General features: G+C 50.3%; 1 protein-coding gene across 1 annotated transcript; it reads right to left on the bottom strand.

The window, feature by feature from the left end:
- Positions 1–371: 371 nt before the first annotated feature.
- AKAP8L (A-kinase anchoring protein 8 like) lies at positions 372–22,007 on the bottom strand. The gene is made up of 13 exons (XM_066570268.1): positions 21,967–22,007; positions 19,375–19,407; positions 17,926–18,115; positions 16,496–17,105; positions 14,336–14,519; positions 13,176–13,222; positions 12,834–12,870; positions 10,739–10,856; positions 8,300–8,441; positions 6,523–6,628; positions 5,674–5,804; positions 3,173–3,268; positions 372–2,372 (listed from the first exon to the last, which is right to left on the bottom strand). The coding sequence occupies exons 1-13, from the start codon at positions 21,974–21,976 to the stop codon at positions 1,566–1,568; spliced, it is 2,511 nt and encodes an 836-aa protein (XP_066426365.1). The 5' UTR covers positions 21,977–22,007; the 3' UTR covers positions 372–1,565.
- Between the last annotated feature and the right edge of the window lie 606 nt (positions 22,008–22,613).

Genomic DNA, 22,613 nt, shown 5'->3' with positions numbered 1-22,613 from the left:
ATTTCCCGTTCCTGAGGAGAATTTTCCTTTTCCTGAAGGAATTTCCCCATTCCTGAAGGAATTCCGCCATTCCTGAAGGGAAATTTCCCTTTCCTGAGGAGAATTTTCCTTTTCCTAAAGGAATTTCCCCATTCCTGAAGGAATTCTGCCATTCCTGATGGGAATGTTCCCAATTCTGGCAGGAAATTTTCCCTTTTCTGGCCGGAATTTCCCCATCCCAAACCCCAAATCCCCATTCCCTCCCTCAGGGCCATTCCTGGATCCCAAATCCCCAATTTTGGGCAGGAAAATCCCGATTCCACCCACGCCAGCAGCCAAAAAATTCGGGATTTTGGCGTTTTGAGGCTTTTCCAAAGATGAGAAATTCGGGATGAGCTGAGGTCGAGTCCTTTAAAATCCACAGAAACTTCGGGAATTTCCTCCCGTGCACAACGGACACAACGGCACCGAACAGCGGGAAAATGGGGCAAAAATGGGCGGGAACGGCAAAAACGACAGGAAAACAGCAGGAAAACGTCGGGAAAAGGGAGCCAGAGCCACAGGAAACCCTGGGAAATCCTGGGGGAGAAATCCCAGCCTTGGAACACCTGGAAAAATCCCCAGTCCTGAGGGGAAAAAGGGGGGAAAATCCCACAAATCCCAGCGGGAAATTCCCACAAATCCCAATTGGAAAGTCCCAAAATCCCAGCTGGAAATTCCCAAAATTCCACCCAGAAATTCCCAAAATTCCACTTAGAAATTCCCCAAACTCCAGCTGGAAATTCCCAAAATTCCAGCTTGAAATTCCCACAAATCCCAACTGGAAATTCCCACAAATCCCAACCGACAATTCCCAAAATTATGGCTGGAAATTCCCACAAATTCCCACTGGAAATTCCCAAAATTCCAGCTGGAAATTCCCAAAATTCCAGGTAAAAATTTCCCAAAATTCCAGCTAAAAATTCCCCCATATCCCAGGAATTTCCCTTTTTTTCCCAAGAATTCCCAAAAAATCCCATTTTCCCAGAAATTCCCTCAAAAAATCCCTTTTTTTCCCCCAGGAATTCCCAAAGAAACCCAAGGAAATTCCCCAAAATTCCACCAAAATTCCCAATTTTTCCCTAGGAAATTGTGTTTTTTCCCCCGGGAATTCCCAATTTTCCCTCAGGAATTTCCCTTTTTTTCCTCAGGAATTCCCAAAGAAATGCCAGGAAATTCCCTTTTTTCCCAGAAATTCCCCCAAAAATTCCCTTTTTTCTCTGGGAATTCCCAAAAATTCCACTAAAATTCCCAATTTTTCCCAGGAATTTCCCAATTTTTCCCTCAGAATTCCCAAAGAAATCCCAGGAATTTCCCTTTTTTCCCCCAGGAATTTCCCAAAAAACCCCACAAAATTCCCAATTTTTCCCCAGGAATTCCCAAAGAAATCCCAGGAAATTGGGTTTTTTTCCTAGGAATGCCCAAAAATTCCACCCAAATTCCCAATTTTTCCCTCAGAATTCCCAATTTTCCCCAGGAATTCCCATTTTCCCCTCAGGAATCCCCGGATCCGGGGCCGTTTCCGGCTCCTTTTCCCTGCAGGAATTTCACTCCTGGGCCCTTCCAGAACTTTCCTCTCCCTCCGGCGGCTCCGGCGCCGCCTCCGAATTTGGGGAATTTGGGGAAATTTGGGAATTTGGGGAATTTGGGGAATTTGGGGAAATTTGGGAATTTGGGGAATTTTCCACCCCTGGATTCCTCCCTGGTCCCTTTTCCTCCTTTTTGGCTGCTGAAATTCCCTCGGAATTTTCCTTTTCCTCGGAATTTTCCGCAGAATTTTCCGGATTTTCTGCAGAATTTTCCGGATTTTCCTCCGAATCCTGGAGATTTTGGGGCTTTTCCGTGGAATTTTCCGGATTTTCCATGGAATTTTCCAGATTTTCCTCAGGATTTTGGGGCTTTTCCGTGGAACTTTCCGGATTTTCCGTGGACTTTTCCGGATTTTCTTCTGGATTTTTGGGATTTTCTGTGGAATTTTCCGAGTTTTCTTCAGGATTTTGGGGCTTTTTTGTCAAATTGTCAGGATTTTCCGTGGAATTTTCCAGATTTTCTTCGGGATTTTGGGGATTTTCCATGGGATTTTCCGGATTTTGGGGATTTTCTGTGGAATTTTCTGGATTTTCCATGGGATTTTGGGGATTTTCCGTGGGATTTTCCGGATTTTGGGGATTTTCTGTGGAATTTTCTGGATTTTCCATGGGATTTGGGGGATTTTCCTGGGCATTTTCTGGATTTTCCATGGGATTTTGGGGATTTTCCGTGGGATTTTCGGGATTTTTCTGGGCATTTTCCTGCCCTGCTCCTTCCTCGTTCTCCTCCTTGTCCTCGCCATCGTCCGTGAATGGATTTTCCCCCTGGAAAAAAATTCCCCCAAAAATCCCAAACATTCCCAAAAAACCCCCCTGAAAACCCCCAAAATTCCCACCTAAAATTCCCCAAAAATCCCAGAAAATTCCCAAAAATCCCCCCAATAAACTCATCTCAAAACTCCCACAAATTCCTGCAAAAATCCTCCAAAAAATCCCTCAAAACTTCCCAAAAAACCCCAAAATTCCCAGAAAATCCCCAACCCCCCCCAAAATTCCCAAAAACCCCCCTGAAAAACCCCCCAAAAATCCCTTAAAAATCCCAAATATTCCCCAAAAAATCCCCCCAAAAATCCCAGAATATTCCCAAAACCCCCTCTCAAAAACCCCCAAAAAATCCCTTAAAATCCAAAATATTCCCCAAAAACTCCCCAAAAATCCCCCCCAAAATTCCCAAAAACCCCAGAAAATTCCCAAAAACCCCCCAAACCACCTCTCAAAACCCCCAAAATCCCATAGAAATCCAAAAAAACCCCCAAAAATCCTCCAAAAATCCCTCCAAAATTCCCAAGCAAACCCAAAAATCCCCCCAAATCCCCCTCAAAAATTCCCCCCAAAAAAAAACAACCCCAAAATTCCCCCAAATTCTCAAAGAATCCCAGAAAATTCCCAAAACCCCCTCAAAAAATCCAAACATTCCCCAAAAAAAACCCCTGAAAAATCCCTTAAAAATCAAAAAAAAAAACCAAAAATCCCCAAAAAACCCCTCGAAACTTCCCAAAAAAACCCCGGAATTCCCGAAAATTCCCGGAATTCCCGAAAATTCCCGGCATTCCCGGGCTGCGCACCTGGAGGAAGCTCTGGAGCTGGCGGCCGATGCCGCGGTTGTTGAGGATGCTCCGCGCCACGGCCAGCGCCGCCCGCCGGGCCTGATCCAGCGTGGCCTGGAAAAGCCGGAATGGACGGAACGGCGGGAATGAACGCCCGGAATGGCGGGAATGAACGGCGGGAATGAACACCCGGAATGGCGGGAATGAACGGCGGGAATGAACACCCGGAATGAACGGAATGCTGGGAATGAACGGCGGGAAAACCGGGAATGAACGCCGGGAATGAACGGCGGGAATGGCGGGAAAACCCGGAATGGCGGGAATGAACGGCGGGAATGAACACCCGGAATGCCGGGAATGAACGGCGGGAAAACCGGGAATGAACGCCGGGAATGAACGGCGGGAATAGCGGGAAAACCCGGAATGGCGGGAATGAACGGCGGGAATGAACACCCGGAATGCCGGGAATGAACGGCGGGAATGAACGGAACGCCGGGAATGAACGGCGGGAATGAATGGCTGGAAAACCGGGAATGAACGCCGGGAATGAACGGCGGGAATGAACACCCGGAATGGCGGGAATGAACGGCGGGAATGAACGGCGGGAATGAACGCCGGGAATGAACGGAATGCTGGGAATGAACGGCGGGAAAACCGGGAATGAACGGCGGGAATGAACGGCGGGAATGGCGGGAAAACCCGGAATGGCGGGAATGAACGGCGGGAATGAACGGAACGGCAGGAATGAACGCCGGGAATGAACGCCGGGAATGAACACCCGGAATGCCGGGAATGAACGCCGGGAATGAACGCCGGGAATGAACGGCGGGAATGAACGGCGGGAAAACCCGGAATGGCGGGAATGAACGGCGGGAATGGCGGGAATGCTGGGAAAACCCAGAATGCTGGGAATGCCGGGAATGAACGGCGGGAAGGGCGGGAATGAACGGCGGGAATGAACACCGGGAATGAACGGAATGCTGGGAATGAACGGCGGGAAAACCGGGAATGAACGCCGGGAATGAACGGCGGGAATGAACACCGGGAATGAACGGAACGCCGGGAATGAATGGCTGGAAAACCGGGAATGAACGCCGGGAATGATGGCGGGAATGAACAGCGGGAATGAACACCGAGAATGAACGCTGGGAATGCCGGGAATGAACGGCGGGAATGAACGGCGGGAATGAACGGCGGGAATGGCGGGAATGAACGGCGGGAATGAACGGTGGGAATGAACGGTGGGAATGAACACCGGGAATGAACGGCGGGAATGCACGCCGGGAATGCCGGAATGGCGGGAATGAGCGCCGGGAATGAACGGAACGCCGGGAATGAACGCCGGGAATGCCGGAATGGCGGGAATGATGGTGGGAATGGCGGGAATGGCGGGAATGAACGCCGGGAATGAACACCCAGAATGCCGGGAACGGTGGGAATGGCAGGAATGCCGGGAATGCCCGGAACGCCGGGAATGGCGGGAATGGCAGGAATGCCGGGAATGCCGGGAATGCCGGGGCGTCTCCAGGGGGTGCCAGGGCCACAAATCCAGGGGATTTTCCAGGGGATTTTCATGGGGATTCCAAAGAATTTCAGGGGGATTTTCATGGAATTCCAGGGAATTCTGGGGATTCTCCAGAGGGTTGGGGCACAAATCCAGGGAATTCCAGGGGATTTTCCAGGGGATTTTCAGGGATTGGGACACAAATCCAGGGAATTCCAAAGGGATTTTTAGGGATTTTCCAGGGAATTCCAGGGGATTCTGGGAATGCCGGGGGTTCCGGGGGGTTCCAGGGCCACAAATCCAGGGGACTCCAGGGGATTTTCCACGGAATTCCAGGGGATTTTCATGGGGATTCCAAAGAATTTCAGGGGATTTTCATGGAATTCCAGGGAATTCTGGGGATTCCAGTGGCACAAATCCAGGGAATTCCTAGGGGATTTTCTGGGAATTCCGGGAATTCCAGGGACTGGGACACAAAATCCAGGGAAATTCCCAAAATATTCCCTGGGAAAAAGGGGCTGGGGGTGGAAAATCAGGGAAATTTGTGGCAATTCCCAGGATTTGAACTGATCCGCTCAGGAATTCCCAGGATTTTGAGGGATCCCAATGGATCCCAGTGGGAATCCCCAGGATTTGGATGGATCCCAGTGGATCCCAGTGTGGATTCCCAGGATTTGGGGTGGATTCCCAATAGAAATTCCCAGATTTCGTGCTCCCCCTGCGGTTGTGGAGGTGATCCAGGGATCTGAGGTGCCTCTGGATGGATCACAATGGATCCCAATATAAATTCCCGGGATTTGGATGGATCCCAGTGTAAATTCCCAGGATTTTGATGGATCCCAGGGATCCATTCGTGCTCACCCTGCGGTTGTGGAGGTGACCCATGGACCTGAGGTGCCTCTGGATGGATCCCAATGGATCCCAGTGGGAATCCCCAGGATTTTTATGAATCCCAGTGGATCCCAATGGAAATTCCCAGGATTTGGATGGATCCCAGGGATCACCGTGTGCTCACCCTGCGGTTGTGGCTGTGCTCGGCGGATCTCAGGTGCCTCTGGATGGATCCCTGGTGCATGGGGATCACCAGGTCGCAGGCGGAGCAGTGAGCGGCCTCCACCCGGCGCAGGAAATGCTCCAGGCCCAGCTCTGGGGATGGCGACACGGAACGGGGTCAGAAACGGGATCTGGGAATGGGATCTGGGAAATGGGATCGGGGAATGGGAGCAGGGAATGGGGACAGGGAACGGGGTCAGAAACGGGATCTGGGAATGGGATCTGGGAAATGGGAGCAGGGAATGGGATCTGGGAATGGGATCTGGGAATGGGATCAGGGAACGGGGTCAGAAACGGGATCTGGGAATGGGATCTGGGAAATGGGAGCAGGGAATGGGATCTGGGAATGGGATCTGGGAATGGGATCTGGGAATGGGATCTGGGAAATGGGATCTGGGAATGGGAGCAGGGAGCAGGGAATGGGATCTGGGAATGGGATCAGAAACGGGAGCAGGGAGCAGGGAATGGGAGCGGGGATCAGGGAATGGGATCTGGGAAATGGGAGCAGGGAATGGGGACAGGGAACGGGGTCAGAAACGGGATCAGGGAGCAGGGAATGGGATCTGGGAAATGGGATCTGGGAAATGGGATCTGGGAATGGGGACAGGAAACGGGATCAGAAATGGGATCAGGGAGCAGGGAATGGGATCAGGGAATGGGATCTGGGAAAAGGGAATGGGATCAGGAATTCTTCTGGGATCACCAAATCCCATTCCCAGGCATGAGTCCCCCAAATCCTGTGAGGAACCCCCCGATCCCATTCCCAGCCCCATTCCCGGGATTTTTGGGGTTTTTTGGGGTTTTGGGGTACCCTGGGTCAGGTCCTGCTCCCTCTGGATCTGCTGGATCACGGCGTTGATGTCCCGGATCCCGCGGCGCCGCTGCTCCGTCTTCCGTGTCTTGTTGGCCACGTACTCCTGCAGGGATCCCGGGATCATCCCAAAATTCCACGGGAATTCCCTGGGATCAGCATCCCAAAAATCCCCAATTCCCCCTGCAGGGAATTCCTTGAGATCATCCCAAAATTCCACAGGAATTCCCTGGGATCATCCCAAAAATCCCCAATTCCCCCTGCAGGAATTCCTGGGATTATCCCAAAAATCCACGGGAATTCCCTGGGATCATCCCAAAATTCCACAGGAATTCCCTGGGATCATCCCAAAAATCCCCAATTCCTCCTGCAGGAATCCTGGGATTATCCCAAAAATCCACGGGAATTCCCTGGGATCATCCCAAAATTCATGGGAATTCCCTGGGATCAGCATCCCAAAAATCCCCAATTTCCCCTGCAGGGAATTCCTTGGGATCATCCCAAAAATCCACGGGAATTCCCTGGGATCATCCCAAAAATCCTCATAGGAATTCCCTGGGATTATCCCAAAAATCCCCAATTCCTCCTGCAGGAATTCCTGGGATTATCCCAAAAATCCTCACAGGAATTCCCTGGGATCAGCACCCCAAACATCCACGGGAATTCCTTGGGATCGTCCCAAAAGGAGAGGAAGAGGAGGAAGAGGAGGAAGAGGAAGAGAGGAGAGGAAGAGGAGGAAGAGGAGGAAGAGGAGGAAGAGGAGGAAGAGGAGGAAGAGGAGGAAGAGGAGGAGGAAGAGGCCGAAGGCACCTGCAGGAACTGGGCCATTGGCTGGGGCAGTTTGGGGCAGAACTGGAAATGGGAAAAGGGAAATCAGGGAAAGGGAAAGCAGGAAAAGGAGAGGAAGAGGAGGAAGAGGAGGAGGAGGAGGAAGAGGAGGAGGAGAGAGAGGAGAGGAAGGAGATGAAGAGGAGGAGGCACCTGCAGGAACTCAGCTTGGAGTCCATGAACTGAAAATGGGAAAAGGAGAGAGGGGAAGGAGAGGAAGAGGAGGAAGAGGAGGGAAAGGAGAGGAGGAAGAGGAGGAGGAAGAGGAGGAAGAGGAGGCCGAAGGCACCTGCAGGAACTGGGTCATGGGCTGGGGCAGTTTGGAGCCCAGGAACTGGGAATGGGAAAAGGGAAATCAGGGAAAGGAGGAAAAGGAGAAGAGGAGAGGAGGAAGAGGAGGAAGAGCAGAGGAAGAGGAGGAGGAGGCCGAAGGCACCTGCAGGAAGCGGGCCATGGGCTGGGGCAGTTTGGTGGGAAATGGAAATGGGAAAAGGGAAATCAGGGAAAGGAAAAGCGGGAAAAGGAGAGGAAGAGGAGGAAGAGGAGGAAGAGGAGGAGGAAGAGGAAGAGGAAGAGGAGGAAGAGGAGGAAGAGGAGGAAGAGGAGGAGGAGGAGGCCGAAGGCACCTGCAGGAACTGGGCCGTGGGCTGGGGCAGATTGGAGCCCAGGAACTGGGAATGGGAAAAGGGAAATCAGGGAAAGGAGGAAAAGGAGAGGAAGAGGAGCAGAGGAAGAGGAGGAAGAGGAGGAGGAGGAGGAGGAGGAGGAGGAGGCCGAAGGCACCTGCAGGAACTGGGCCGTGGGCTGGGGCAGTTTGGGGCAGAACTGGAAATGGGAAAAGGAAATCAGGGAAAGGAAAAGAGCAGAGGAAGAGGAGGAGGAAGAGCAGAGGAAGAGGAGGAAGAGCAGAGGAGGAGGAGGAGGAGGAGGAGGAGGAGGCCGAAGGCACCTGCAGGAAGCGCGCCGTGGGCTGGGGCAGTTTGGAGCCCAGGAAGTGCAGAAGCTCCCGGTGGAATTTGCTGTGCAGGTGCTGCCGGATCTGATCCGCAAAAAACGTCCGGAACTTACAGAGAGAGCAAACGAACTGGATCCTGGAAACGGGGAAAATAATGGGAATAATTAATAACGGGAATAATAACGGGAATAATTAATAACGGGAATAAAAATGGGAATAATAATGGGAATAATTAATAACGAGAATAATTAATAACGGGAATAATAACGGGGGAAATAATGGGAATAATTAATAACGGGAATAATAACGGGGAAAATAATGGGAATAATTAATAATGGGAATAATAACGGGAATAATAATGGGAATAATTAATAACGGGAATAATTAATAACGGGAATAATAACGGGGGAAATAATGGGAATAATTAATAACGGGAATAATAACGGGGAAAATAATGGGAATAATTAATAACGGGAATAATAACAGGAATAATTAATAACGGGAATAATAACGGGAATAATAATGGGAATAATTAATAATGGGAATAATAACGGGAATAATAATGGGAATAATTAATAACGGGAATAATAATGGGAATAATTAATAACGGGAATAATAACGGGAATAATAATGGGAATAATTAATAACGGGAATAATAACGGGAATAATAATGGGAATAATTAATAACGGGAATAATAACGGGGGAAATAACAGGAATAATAATGGGAATAATTAATAACGGGAATAATAATGGGAATAATTAATAACGGGAATAATAACGGGAATAATAATGGGAATAATTAATAACGGGAATAATAACGGGAATAATTAATAACGGGAATAATAACGGGAATAATAATGGGAATAATTAATAACGGGAATAATAACGGGAATAATTAATAACGGGAATAATAACGGGAATAATAATGGGAATAATTAATAACGGGAATAATAACGGGGGAAATAACAGGAATAATAATGGGAATAATTAATAACGGGAATAATAACGGGAATAATTAATAACGGGAATAATAACGGGAATAATAATGGGAATGATAATGGGAATAATTAATAACGGGAATAATAACGGGAATAATTAATAACGGGAATAATTAATAACGGGAATAATAACGGGAATAATAATGGGAATAATTAATAACGGGAATAATAATGGGAATAATAATGGGAATAATTAATAACGGGAATAATAATGGGAATAATAATGGGAATAATAACGGGAATAATTAATAACGGGAATAATAACGGGAATAATAATGGGAATAATAACGGGAATAATAATGGGAATAATAATGGGGGAATAATGGGAATAATGGGGGAAATAATGGGAATAATAATGGGAATAATAATGGGGGAATAATGGGAATAATAACGGGAATAATAATGGGAATAATAATGGGAATAATAATGGGAATAATGGGGGAAAAATGGGGGAAATAATGGGGGAAATAATGGGAATAATAATGGGAATAATAATGGGAATAATAACGGGAATAATAATGGGAATAATAATGGGAATAATAACGGGAATAATAATGGGAATAATAATGGGAATAATGGGGGAAATAATGGGGAAATAATGGGGGAAATAATGGGAATAATGGGGGAAATAATGGGAATAATAATGGGAATAATGGGGGGAAAATGGGGGAAATAATGGGGAAAATAATGGGGGGAAAATGGGAATAATGGGGGAATAATGGGGAAATAATGGGGGAAATAATGGGAATAATAATGGGAATAATGGGGGAATAATGGGGGGAAAATGGGGAAAAATGGGGAAAAATGGGGAAAAATGGGGGAATTATGGGGGAAAATGGGGGAAATAATGGGAAAAAATGGGGGGAAAATTGGGAAATAATGGGGGAAATATGGGGGAATAAGGGGGGAAATAATGGGGGGAAAATGGGGAAAATTATGGGGGAATAATGGGGAAATTATGGGGATAAAATGGGGGAAATAATGGGGGAATAATGGGGGAAATATGGGGATAAAATGGGGGAAATAATGGGAATAATAATGGGAATAATGGGGAAAAAATGGGGAAATTATGGGGGAAATTATGGGGAAAATTATGGGGGAAATAATGGGGAAATAATGGGGGGAAAATGGGGGAAATTGGGGGAAATTATGAGGGAAAAATGGGGGAAATAGTGGGGGAATAATGGGGGAAATTATGGGGGGAAAATGGGGATGGGGAACAGGGTAAAAGAATCCATTAAAAAGATGAAAAAAATCCCTTTAAAAGCAGAAATATCCCCTAAAAAATGGGGGAAAATCCCTAAAAAAAAAGGGAAAAATTCCTAAAAAGTGGGGGAAATTCCCTAAAAAGGAAAAGAATTCCTAAAAAAGGGGGGAAATTCCCTAAAAAGGGGAGAAATTCCCTAAAAAGGGGAGAATTGCAGGCGTCCCCACCTCTCGACCATTCGGTCCCGGTGCCGCTTCCTCGGCCGCTCCTGGGGCCTCCTCCCGGCCTGGAGCCGCTGGGCCAGCGGGGAAATCCGGGAATTCTGCTCGGCAGCGCCCGGAGCACCTGGAATCAGCGGGAATTCGGGAATTCTGGGAAAATCCCTGGGAAAATCCCTGGGAATCCAGCCCAAAATCCCAGGAAATCAGCCCAAAATCCAATGAAATCAGCCCCAAATCCCAGGAAATCCGGGAATTCTGCTCGGCAGCGCCCGGAGCACCTGGAATCAACGGGAATTCGGGAATTCTGGGAAAATCCCTGGGAAAATCCCTGGGAATCCAGCCCAAAATCCCAGGAAATCAGCCCAAAATCCAATGAAATCAGCCCCAAATCCCAGGAAATCCGGGAATTCTGCTCGGCAGCGCCCGGAGCACCTGGAATCAACGGGAATTCGGGAATTCTGGGAAAATCCCTGGGAAAATCCCTGGGAATCCAGCCCAAAATCCCTGGGAATCAGCCCCAAATCCCAGGAAATCAGCCCCAAATCCCAGGAAATCCGGGAATTCTGCTCGGCAGTGCCCGGAGCACCTGGAATCAGCGGGAATTCGGGAATTCTGGGAATATCCCAGGGAAAATCCCAGGGAAAATCCCAGGGAATCCAGCCCAAAATCCCAGGGAATCCGGGAATTCTGCTCGGCACTGCCCGGAGCACCTGGAATCAACGGGAATTTGGGAATTCTGGGAAAATCCCTGGGAATATCCCTGGGAATCCAGGCCCGAAATCCCAGGGAATCCGGGAATTCTGCTCGGCAGTGCCCGGAGCACCTGGAATCAACGGGAATTCGGGAATTCTGGGAAAATCCCAGGGAAAATCCCTGGGAATCCAGCCCAAAATCCCAGGAAATCAGCCCAAAATCCCAGGAAATCAGCCCAAAATCCAATGAAATCAGCCCCAAATCCCAGGGAATCCGGGAATTCTGCTCGGCAGTGCCCAGGGCGCCTGGAACCAACGGGAATTCGGGAATTCTGGGAATTCTGGGAAAATCCCTGGGAATCCAACCCAAAATCCCTGGGAATCAGCCCCAAATCCCAGGAAATCCGGGAATTCTGCTCGGCAGTGCCCGGAGCGCCTGGAATCAATGGGAATTCGGGAATTCTGGGAATTCTGGGAAAATCCCAGGGAAAATCCCAGGGAATCCAACCCAAAATCCCAGGAAATCAGCCCAAAATCCAATGAAATCAGCCCCAAATCCCAGGGAATCCGGGAATTCTGCTCGGCAGTGCCCAGGGCGCCTGGAACCAACGGGAATTCGGGAATTCTGGGAATATCCCTGGGAATATCCCTGGGAATCCAGGCCCGAAATCCCTGGGAATCAGCCCCAAATCCCAGGAAATCCGGGAATTCTGCTCAGCAGTGCCCAGGGCGCCTGCAACAATGGGAATTCGGGAATTCTGGGAATATCCCTGGGAATCCGCCCAAAATCCAATGAAATCCAACCCAAAATCCCAGGGAATCTGGGAATTCTGCTCGGCAGTGCCCAGGGCGCCTGGAATCAACGGGAATTCGGGAATTCTGGGAATTCTGGGAATATCCCTGGGAAAATCCCTGGGAATCAGCCCCAAATCCCAGGGAATCCAACCCAAAATCCAATGAAATCAGCCCAAATTCCAAGAAAATTCAAAATCCCAGGGAATCAGCCCAAAATCCAAGGAAATCCAACCCAAGAAAATCCACCCAAATTCCAATGAAATCCAGCCCAAAATCCCAGAAATTTCAAAATTCCAGGGAATCAGCCCAAAAATCCAAGAAAATCCAGCCCTAGATCCAAGAAAATTCAAAATCCCAGGAAATCCAACCCAAAAATCCCAGGAAATCCAACCCCAAATCCTCCCCCGATCCCAAATTTCTGCAATTCCCTGCATTTCCCCCCATGATCCCTGAATTAACAAAATTCCCAAAATTCCCAAAATTCCCTGGATTTTTCCTTTTCCCTCCACTCCAAACCCCTGGAAAAGCCCCCAGGAATTCCTGGAATTTCTCTGGAATTTCCCTGGAATTTCCCCTGGAATTTCCCTGGAATTTCCCTGGAATTCCCAACTCACCTTTCTCAGAATCTCTTCCCTCTTCATCCTCCCCCTCCTGAAAAACCAAAAATTCGGGAATTTTAAAATCCCAGAAATTTCCCTCCCTGAAATCCCCAAAATCCCAAATTTCCCTTCTTGAAATCCCAAAAATCCCAAAATTTCCCTTCCTGAAAACCCAAAATTCCCAGAATTTCCCCTCCCTGAAATCCCAAAAATCCCAAATTTCCCTTTCTAAAATCCCAAAATTCCCAAATTTCCCTCCGTGAAATTCCAGAATTTTCCCTCCCCACCGGAATTCCTTTGGAAATTCCCCCAAATCTTTGGGAAATTCCCAGAATTCCGGGATTTTCCCGCACTCACCCCTCTGGACTCGTCCTTCTCTCCGGATTCTCCCTCCGTGCCTTCCTCTGGAAAAGAACAGAAATCCAAACATTGGGAATTTGGGATCAATCCTGGGATTTGCTGAGCTGGAATTCCAGAATTCATCCCAAAAATTGGGAATTTGGGATCAATCCTGGGATTTTGAACTGGAATTCCAGAATTCATCCCAAAAATTGGGAATTTGGGATCAATCCCAGGCTTTGCTGAGCTGGAATTCCAGAATTCATCCCAAAAATTGGGAATTTGGGGCCAATCCTGGGGTTTTTAACTGGAATTCCAGAATTTCTCCCGATAAATCCAGAATTTGGGATCAATCCCAGGATTTTGAACTGGAATTCCAGAATTCATCCCAAACATTGGGAATTTTGGGATCAATCTCAGGGATTTTTTAACTGGAATTCCAAAATTCCTCCCCATAAACTCTGGAATTTGGGGCCAATCCCGGGATTTTTACCTGGAATTCAGGGATCCCTCACCATAAATCAGGAATTTTGGGATCAATCCAGGATTTTGACCTGGAATTCTTCCCCTAAATTGGGAATTTGGGGCCAATTCTGGGGTTTTTAACTGGAATTCCAGAATTCCTCTCCCTAAATCCAGAATTTGGGGTAAATCCTGGGATTTTTAGCTGGAATTCCTCCCCCTAAATCGGGAATTTTGGGATCAATCCCGGGATTTTGAACTGGAATTCCTCCCCATAAATTGGGAATTTGGGACCAATCCCAGATGCCAAAATCTCCCTGACCGTTGTCCAGGCTGGAAATCCAAAATTCCTCCCCATAAACTCTGGAATTTTGGGATCAATCCCAGGATTCTGAACTGGAATTTTCCCTTTCCCCACCCAAATCAGGGCTTTGTCCCCCCTGAGCGTTGTCAGAGCTGGAATTCCAGAATTCCTCTCCCTAAATCAGGAATTTGGGGTAAATCCTGGGATTTTTAGCTGGAATTCCTCCCCCTAAATCGGGAATTTTGGGATCAATCCCAGGATTTTTAGCTGGAGTTCCTCTCCCTAAACTCTGGAATTTTGGGATCAATCCTGGGATATTTTGAACTGGAATTCCAGAATTCCTCTCCCTAAATCGGGAATTTTGGGATCAATCCCAGGATTCTGAGCTGGAATTTCCCCTCTCCCCCCTCACCGTTGTCAGAGCTGGAGTTGTCGGAGCCGTCCGTGGGTCCCGCCCCGTCCGTGGGTCCCGCCCCGTCCGTCGGTCCCGCCCCGTCCGTCGGTCCCGCCCCGTCCGTCGGTCCCGGTCTCTCCTCGGAGCCGCTCGGCTGCGGGCGCCGCCCCCCGGAATCACGGCGGGGCCGCTTGCGCTGGGGCTGCGGGGGAAAATGGGGTGAAAAAGGGGAAATTGGGGAAGAAATGGGGAAAAAATGGGGAAAAATGGGGTGAAAAAGGGGGAAATTGGGGAATAAATGGGGGGGAAAATGGGGAAAAATGGGGGGAAATTGGGGAAAAATGGGGAAAAAATGGGGGGAAATTGGGGGGGAAATTGGGGAATAAATGGGAAATAAATGGGAAATAAATGGGGGGAAAAAGGGGGAAATTGGGGAATAAATGGGGGAATAAATGGGGGGAAATTGGGGAATAAATGGGGGAATAAATGGGGAAAAATGGGGAATAAATGGGGGAAAAATGGGGAAAAATGGGGTGAAAAAGGGGGAAATTGGGGAATAAATGGGGAAAAAATGGGGGGAAATTGGGGAATAAATGGGGAAAAATGGGGAAAAATGGGGGGAAATTGGGGAATAAATGGGGGAATAAATGGGGGTAAATTGGGGAATAAATGGGGGAAAAAATGGGGAAAAAATGGGGGAATAAATGGGGGAATAAATGGGGGAATAAATGGGGGGAAATTGGGGAATAAATGCGGGAGAAATGGGGAAAAAATGGGGGAATAAATGGGGGAATAAATGGGGTGGAAAAGGGGGAAATTGGGGAATAAATGGGGGAAAAATGGGGGGGAAATTGGGGAATAAATGGGGGGAAAATGGGGGGAAATTGGGGAATAAATGGGGGGAAATTGGGGGAAATTGGGGAATAAATGGGGAAAAAATGGGGGGAAATTTGGGGAGAAATGGGGGAAAATGGGGAATAAATGGGGGGAAATTGAGGGGGAAATTGGGGGGAAATGGGGGGAAAATGGGGAAATAAATGGGGGGAAATTGAGGGGGAAAATTGGGGGAAAAATGGGGGGAAATTTGGGGAGAAATGGGGGGAAATGGGGAATAAATGGGGGGGAAATTGGGGGGAAATTGGGGGGAAACACAGAAAAACCATGAAAACTCATGGAAAACGATGGGAAAACTCCTGGAAAACCTTGGCATTGTCATGGAAAACCATGGAAAAACCATGGAACACTGATGGAAAACCACAGCAAATAATGGAATTATCATGGAAAACTCACGGAAAACCGTGGAAAAACCATGGAAAATCATGGGAAAATCATGGAAAAACCATGAAAAACCACAGAAAAATCATGTAAAAACCACGAAAACTCATGGAAAACCATGGACAATCATGGGAAAATCATGGAAAAACCACAGAAAAACCATGAAAAAAATCACATAAAAATCACAAAAACTCATGGAAAACCATGGAAAAATCATGGGAAAATCCACAGAAAAACCATGAAAAATCACAGAAAAACCATGAAAAAAATCACATAAAAACCACGGAAAAATCACATAAAAACCATGAAAACTCATGGAAAATCATGGGAAAATCATGGAAAAATCATGGAAAAACCATGGAAAATCATGGGAAAATCATGGAAAAACCACAGAAAAACCACGGAAAAAATCACATGAAAACCATGAAAAAAATCACATAAAAACCATGGAAATAATCACATAAAAACCATGAAAACTCATGGAAAACCATGGAAAATCCATGGAAAAAAATCACATAGAAACCATGAAAACTCAAGGAAAACCATGGAAAAATCACATAAAAACCATGGAAAAAAATCACATAAAACCCATAAAAAAATAATATAAAAACCATGAAAAAAATCACATAATAACCACGGAAAAACCACATAAAAACCATGAAAAAATATCACATAAAAACCATGAAAAAAATCACATAAAAACCATGGAAATAATCACATAAAAACCATGAAAACTCATGGAAAACCATGGAAAATCATGGGAAAATCATGGAAAAATCACGGAAAAATCACGAAAACTCCTGGAAAACCCCAGAAACTTCTGGAAAACCCATGGAAACTGGAAAACCCAGGGAAACTCCTGGAAAAGCCATGGAAATCGTGGCCCAACGGCCCCGCACTCACCGTGGTGCCCTCGGCGTCCCAGAGCTTCCAGCCCCTCCTGCTCCTCTTGAGGCCGCGGGCGGCGCCGGGCGGGGCCGGGGGCGGGGCCGGGGGCGGGGCCGGGGGCGGGGCCGGGGGCGGGGCCGGGGGCGGGGCCGGGAGGAGGCGCCGGGGGGGACCCCGGGCGTGGGGGAAGCCCGGGAACGCCCCCCGGGCCCGGCCCCCCCAGCAGCCCCGGGGACCGAAAGGGTCCCGGAATTTGGGCGGGAATGGCGGGGGGTGGGGCCGGGGCCGGGGGCGGCGCCCGTAGAAATCAAGGGAGGAGGAGGAGGAGGAGTCGGGCTCGGAGCCGTTGGGAAAATCGTTGGGATAATCGTTGGGATAATCGTTGGGATAATCGTTGGGATAATCGTTGGGATAATCATTGCGATAATGGTTGGGATAATCGGGATAATCATTAGGGTAATCATTGGGATAATCAGGATAATCATTGGGGTAATCGTTGGGGTAATCATTGGGGTAATCATTGGGATAATCCCCGGGATAATCCCCGGGGTAGTCGAAGGATGCCCGGTACAGATCCCGGTGGTCGCTCACGCGGGAGTCGCCGTAGGATTCGTAGGGATCGTACCTGACAGGGGAAATTTGGGAATTCTGGTACCTGACAGGGGAAATTTGGGAATTCTGAGAGGAGAAATTTGGGAATTCTGGTACCTATTTCCAATCCCATATTTCCAATCCCATTCCCATTCCCACCTCTCTGGGGCAGCCCCGTAGCCCCGTCCCTGCAGCCCCTCACTCTCGGGGTGGATCCCAGTTCCCCAATCCAAATCCCATATATCCAATCCCACATTCCCAATCCCAATCCTATATTCCCATTCCCATTCCAAATCCCCCATCCCCAATCCCATTCCCCCATTCCCCCAATCCCATATTCCCACCTCTCAGGGGCAGCCCCGTAGCCCCGTCCCTGCATCCCCTCTTGCTCGGGGTGGATCCCAGATCCCCCATTTCCAATCCCAATCCCCCATTCCCAATCCCATATATCCAATCCCATATTCCCAATCCCATTCCAAATCACCCATTTCCAATCCCAATCCCCCATTCCCAATCCCATATTCCCAATCCCACAATCCCAATCCCACCTGTCGGGGGCAGCCCCCGGGTGGGCCCCGCTGGTTCCCAGCTCCCCCATTCCAAATCCCCCATTCTCAATCCCATATTCCCATATTCCCATATTCCCCTAATCCCACAATCCCATAATCCCATAATCCCACATTCCCATATTCCCACCTCTCCGGGGCAGCCCCCAGGTGGGCCCTGCTGGTTCCCGGCTCCCCCATTCCCAATCCCATAATCCCACAATCCCATATTCCCATAATCCCACAATCCCATATTCCCCTAATCCCACATTCCCATATTCCCACATTCCCACAATCCCACATTCCCACCTGTCGGGGGCAGCCCCCGGGTGGGCCCCGCCGGTTCCCGGCTCCTGCCGCTGTTTCCCGGGGCCGTCCCCGCCCTCGGGGGCCCCGTCGGCCTCGGGATTCCCCAATTCCCAGGAATTGCCGGCCCCGAAGCCGAAGGCCCCGGAGCCCTCGGAGCCGTAGGCGTAGGCGTAGGCATAGCCCTCGAACCCTGGGGAAAAAGGGAATTTAATGGGATTGAATGGGAATGAACGGGAATTTAATGGGATTGAATGGGAATGAACGGGAATTTAATGGGATTGAATGGGAATGAATGGGAATTAATGGGATTGAATGGGGATTTACTGGAATTGAATGGGAATTAATGGGAATGAACGAGAATTAATAGGATTGAATGGGAATGAATGGGAATTAATGGGATTGAGTGGGAATGAACGGGAATTAATGGGATTGAGTGGGAATGAATGGGGATTTACTGGGATTGAACGGGAATGAACGGGAATTAATGGGATTGAATGGGAATTAACGGGATTTAATGGGAATGAACGGGAATTAATGGAATTGAATGAGAATGAACGGGAATTAATGGGAATTACTGGGATTGAATGGGAATTAACGGGATTTAATGGGAATGAACAGGAATTAATGGGAATTAATGGGAATGAACGGGAATGAATGGGAATTTGGGATTTAACAGGGATTGAATGGGAATCAATGGGAATTACTGGGAGTGAATGGGATTGAATGGGAATTAACGGGATTTAATGGGATTTACTGGGAATTAACGGGATTTAATGGGAATTAACGGGAATTACTGGGATTTACTGGGATTGAATGGGATTGAATGGGAATTAACGGGATTTACTGGGATTGAATGGGATTGAATGGGGATTTACTGGGATTGAATGGGAATTAACGGGAATTTGGGATTTACTGGGATTTAACGGGATTTAATGGGAATTAACGGGAATTTGGGATTGAATGGGAATTAACGGGATTTACTGGGATTTAATGGGAATTCGGGAGAGCTCCAGGATTTACCAGGAATTCAGAATTTACTGGGAATTTCGGATCATTCCCATGGAATTTGGGATCGTTCCCAGTTCATTCCCATGGTATTTGGGATCATTCCATGGAATTTGGGATTGTTCCCATGGGAACTGGGATAATAGCCACGAAATTTGAGATAGTTCCTATGGAATTTGGGGTCATTCCCAATTATTCCCAAGGAATTTGGGGTCATTCCCATGGAATTTGAGATCGTTCCCAGTTCATTCCCATGGAAATTGGGGCCGTTCCCAGGGATTTTGGGGCTCCAAAATTCCCCAATTCCGAGCTCCCGGCCGTTCCCCCGTTCCAAAGCCGCCGATTTTTGGTTGGGTCCGGCGGGAATTTGGAATTGGAATTTTGGGAAAGGATTCCCAAGGGGATCTGGGGATGGATCCAGGGAGAGGAAATTCCCACACTCGCCTCTGCTCGAGCCCGAATTCCAATCTCCGTACCCTAAAAAACAACAAAACCCCAGTCAGGCTCCCAAAATCCCCCAAATTCCCCCCAAAATCCCCCAAATTCCCCCAAATCCGCTGGGAATCGGCCCCAGGAGCCCCAAATTCTGAATTTCCATCCAAGCCGGGAAGGATTCCCTGCCCTGGGGGTTTGGGGATGGTCAGGAAAGGGAAATTCCTGCGGGGAAATTGGGGAAAAGATGGAAAAACAAAGGGAAAGTGGGAAAATGGGAAAAAATGGGAAAGAATGGGGGAAAATGAGGGAAAAATGGGAGGAAAATGGGGGGAAATGGGGGAAAATGGGGGGAAATGGGGGGAAATGGGGAAAAATTGGAAAATGGGGGGGAATGGGGAAAAAATGGCGAAAAATGGAGAAAAATGGGGAAGAAGGGGAAAAATGCGGAGAAAATGGGAAAAATTGGGGGAAAATGGGAGGAAACGGGACAATACAGAGAAAACCAGGGCTAAACAGAAAAAATGGGATAGAATGAGGAAAAATGGAAGAAAAATGGGGAAAAAATTGGGAAAAATGGGGAAAATTGGGAAAAAATGGGGAAAAATGGAGAAAGAATCAGAAAAATGGGAAAAACCAGGGGAAAGTGGGAAAGAATGAAAAAAAAAAGGGGAAAAAACGGGAGCTGGATCCCGTTCCTGCTGTTCCCGGCTGCCCTCATTCCCCAGGGTAATTTCAGCCCTAATTAGCGGCTCCTCATTAGCACAACAGCCCAATTAAGGGGTTTGGGCGCTCCTTCCCCGCCGGGGTGGGAATTGTCCGGGAATATTGCGGGAATCAGGCGGGCCCAGGTGAAGGAACGGGCCGGGATTCACGGAAAAACGGGGGAAAATGGGATAGAAACGGGAAAAATGGGATAAAACCGGGAAAAATGGGATTAAAACGAGAAAAAATGGGATAAAACCGGGAAAAATGGGATTAAAACGAGAAAAAATGGGATAAAACCGGGAAAAATTGGATTAAAACGGAAAAAAAATGGGATTAAAACGGCTCGGGAGGGGTCGGGTGAGAATAAACCCGGGCCGGGATGGAACCGGGAACTCCCGGGAGCGGTGAACGGGACCGGGCTGGGAGAAAATCCCGGTTTTGGGATTAAAATTTGGGAATTTGGGAATTCCCGGTGCTCAAAGCGGGACCGGGAGACCCAAATGGAGCTGGATCGGGATCAAATCAAATCCATCGAACTCCGAGGAATTTGGGCTCTCCCGGACACCCCCGGTCCCTCGGGGACATCTCCGGTGCCGGTGTCCCCCACAATGTCCCGGGACCTCCCGGTCCCTCACGGTCAACCCTGGTCCCGGTGTCCCGGAATCCCCGGGTCCCTCAGGGCCCCCCTCCATGTCCCGGTGCCCTCAGAGACACCCCCGGTCCCTCACGGTCCCGGTGTCCCCATGTCCCGGTGTCCCCCTGGTCCCTCACGGTCACCCCCAGTCCCGGTGTCTCCCCGGTGCCCTCAGGGACACCTCCGGTCCCTCAGGGCTCCCCTCCATGTCCCCTGGTCCCTCACGGTCACCCCTGGTCCCTCACGAACCCCCCCCAGTCCCGGTGTCCCCCCGGTCCCTCAGGCACCGCCCCCCCCCGTTCCCGCTCTCTCGGCTTTCCCCTCACGGCTCCCGCCTTCCCCTCACCGACCCCAGCGGCCCCTCACGGACCCCGCCGGTTCCTCACAGACCCCACCGGTTCCTCACGGTTCCCCGCCCCTCACCGACCCCAGCGGCCCCTCACGGTTCCGCCGCCCCTCACGGTTCCTGCTTCTCACCGACCCCAGCGTCCCCTCACGGTTCCACCGCCCCTCACCGACCCCGCCGGTTCCTCACGGTTCCTGCTTCTCACCGACCCCAGCGTCCCCTCACGGCTCCCGCCTCCCCTCACAGACCCCGCCGGTTCCTCACGGTTCCCCCGCCCCTCACAGACCCCGCCGGTTCCTCACGGTTCCAGCCGCCCCTCACAGACCCCGCCGCCCCTCACGGCTCCTGCTTCTCACCGACCCCAGCGGCCCCTCACGGTTCCACCGCCCCTCACGGACCCGCTGGCCCTCACAGCTCCCGCCCCTCACCGACCTCAGCGAGCCCCTCACGGATCCCTCCGCCTGTCACGGATCCCCCTGCTCCTCACCGACCCCAGCGAGTCCCTCACGGATCCTCCCGCCCCCCACAGACCCGCCGCCCCTCACGGCTCCCACCGCTCCTCACTGACCCCCGGCGAGCCCCTCACGGATCCCTCCGCCCGTCACGGATCTCCCCGCTCCTCACAGCTCCCGCTCCTCACTGACCCCAGCGGGCCCCTAAGGATTCCGCCGCCCCTGACGGAACCCGCCGTCCCTCACGGTTCCCGCCCCTCACCGACCCCAGCCGCCCCTCACGGATCCCTCTGCCCGTCACGGACCGGCCGCCCCTCACGGACCCCGCCACCCCTCTCGGTTCCCGCTCCTCACCGACCCCAGCGGCCCCTCACGGTTCCCGCCGTCCCTGACGGACCCCTCCGGCCCCTCCCGGTCCCGGTGCCCGCGGTCCCTCCCGTCCCGGTGCCGCCCCCTCCCCTCACCGTAGCTCATGATGGCGGCGCCTCCTCCCCTTTCCCGGGCGGTAACGGCGCCGCGCGGGCCCCGCCCCCTGGCGCTGATTGGCCGCACCGCTCCGCCTCCCCCGCGCTGATTGGTCCGCGCGGGTCGCGCCTCCCATTGGCAGCTGACCGCTGTCGTTCATCGCGTCTCCCGCGATGCGATTGGTTAAAGTGAAAGTCTGCTCGATGAGGAGGCGTGGCTTCTGCCGTTCTGCTCCCCCATTGGCCAGCTAAGCCGGCTTAGGACCTATGGCGTGACAGGAGCGCCCTTAGCCACGCCCCCTCGTCGCAGCGCCGGCTTCTATTGGTTGCCTCCACTGAGGCCACGCCCCCTGTGGCGCCCTCACGTGGCCGCTGGCGGCGGTGCGGTGTCACCTGGGGTCACGTGCTTGTCACGTGCGGCGCGTGTCACGTGTTCGTCACGTGCGGGACGCGGGACGGCGCGGGGTCCCCAAATCCCAAAAAAACGACCCCAAATGCCCAAAAACTACCCCAAACCCCTGTCCCAAATCCCCAAATCCCGATCCCTGTCCCCATATCCCCTTTGCAATGTTCCCAATGTCCCCAAATCCCCGTCCCAGTGTCCCCAATGTCCCCAAATCCCGACCCCAATCCCAAATCCCCAAACC

This window comes from Molothrus aeneus, unplaced genomic scaffold (assembly GCF_037042795.1).
Source record: "Molothrus aeneus isolate 106 unplaced genomic scaffold, BPBGC_Maene_1.0 scaffold_30, whole genome shotgun sequence".
NCBI classification, from domain to species: domain Eukaryota; kingdom Metazoa; phylum Chordata; class Aves; order Passeriformes; family Icteridae; genus Molothrus; species Molothrus aeneus.
The sequence above is the reverse complement of the archived record's forward strand: the minus strand, read 5'-3'. Positions and strand labels throughout refer to the sequence as shown.

Coding starts and splice junctions, on each gene's coding strand:
- AKAP8L (XM_066570268.1), bottom strand. Junction 12,871..13,175: donor AGAAGGACGAGTCCAGAGGG/GTGAGTGCGGGA, acceptor TTGGTTTTTCAG/GAGGGGGAGGATGAAGAGGG. Junction 8,442..10,738: donor CGGGACCGAATGGTCGAGAG/GTGGGGACGCCT, acceptor CCCCGTTTCCAG/GATCCAGTTCGTTTGCTCTC.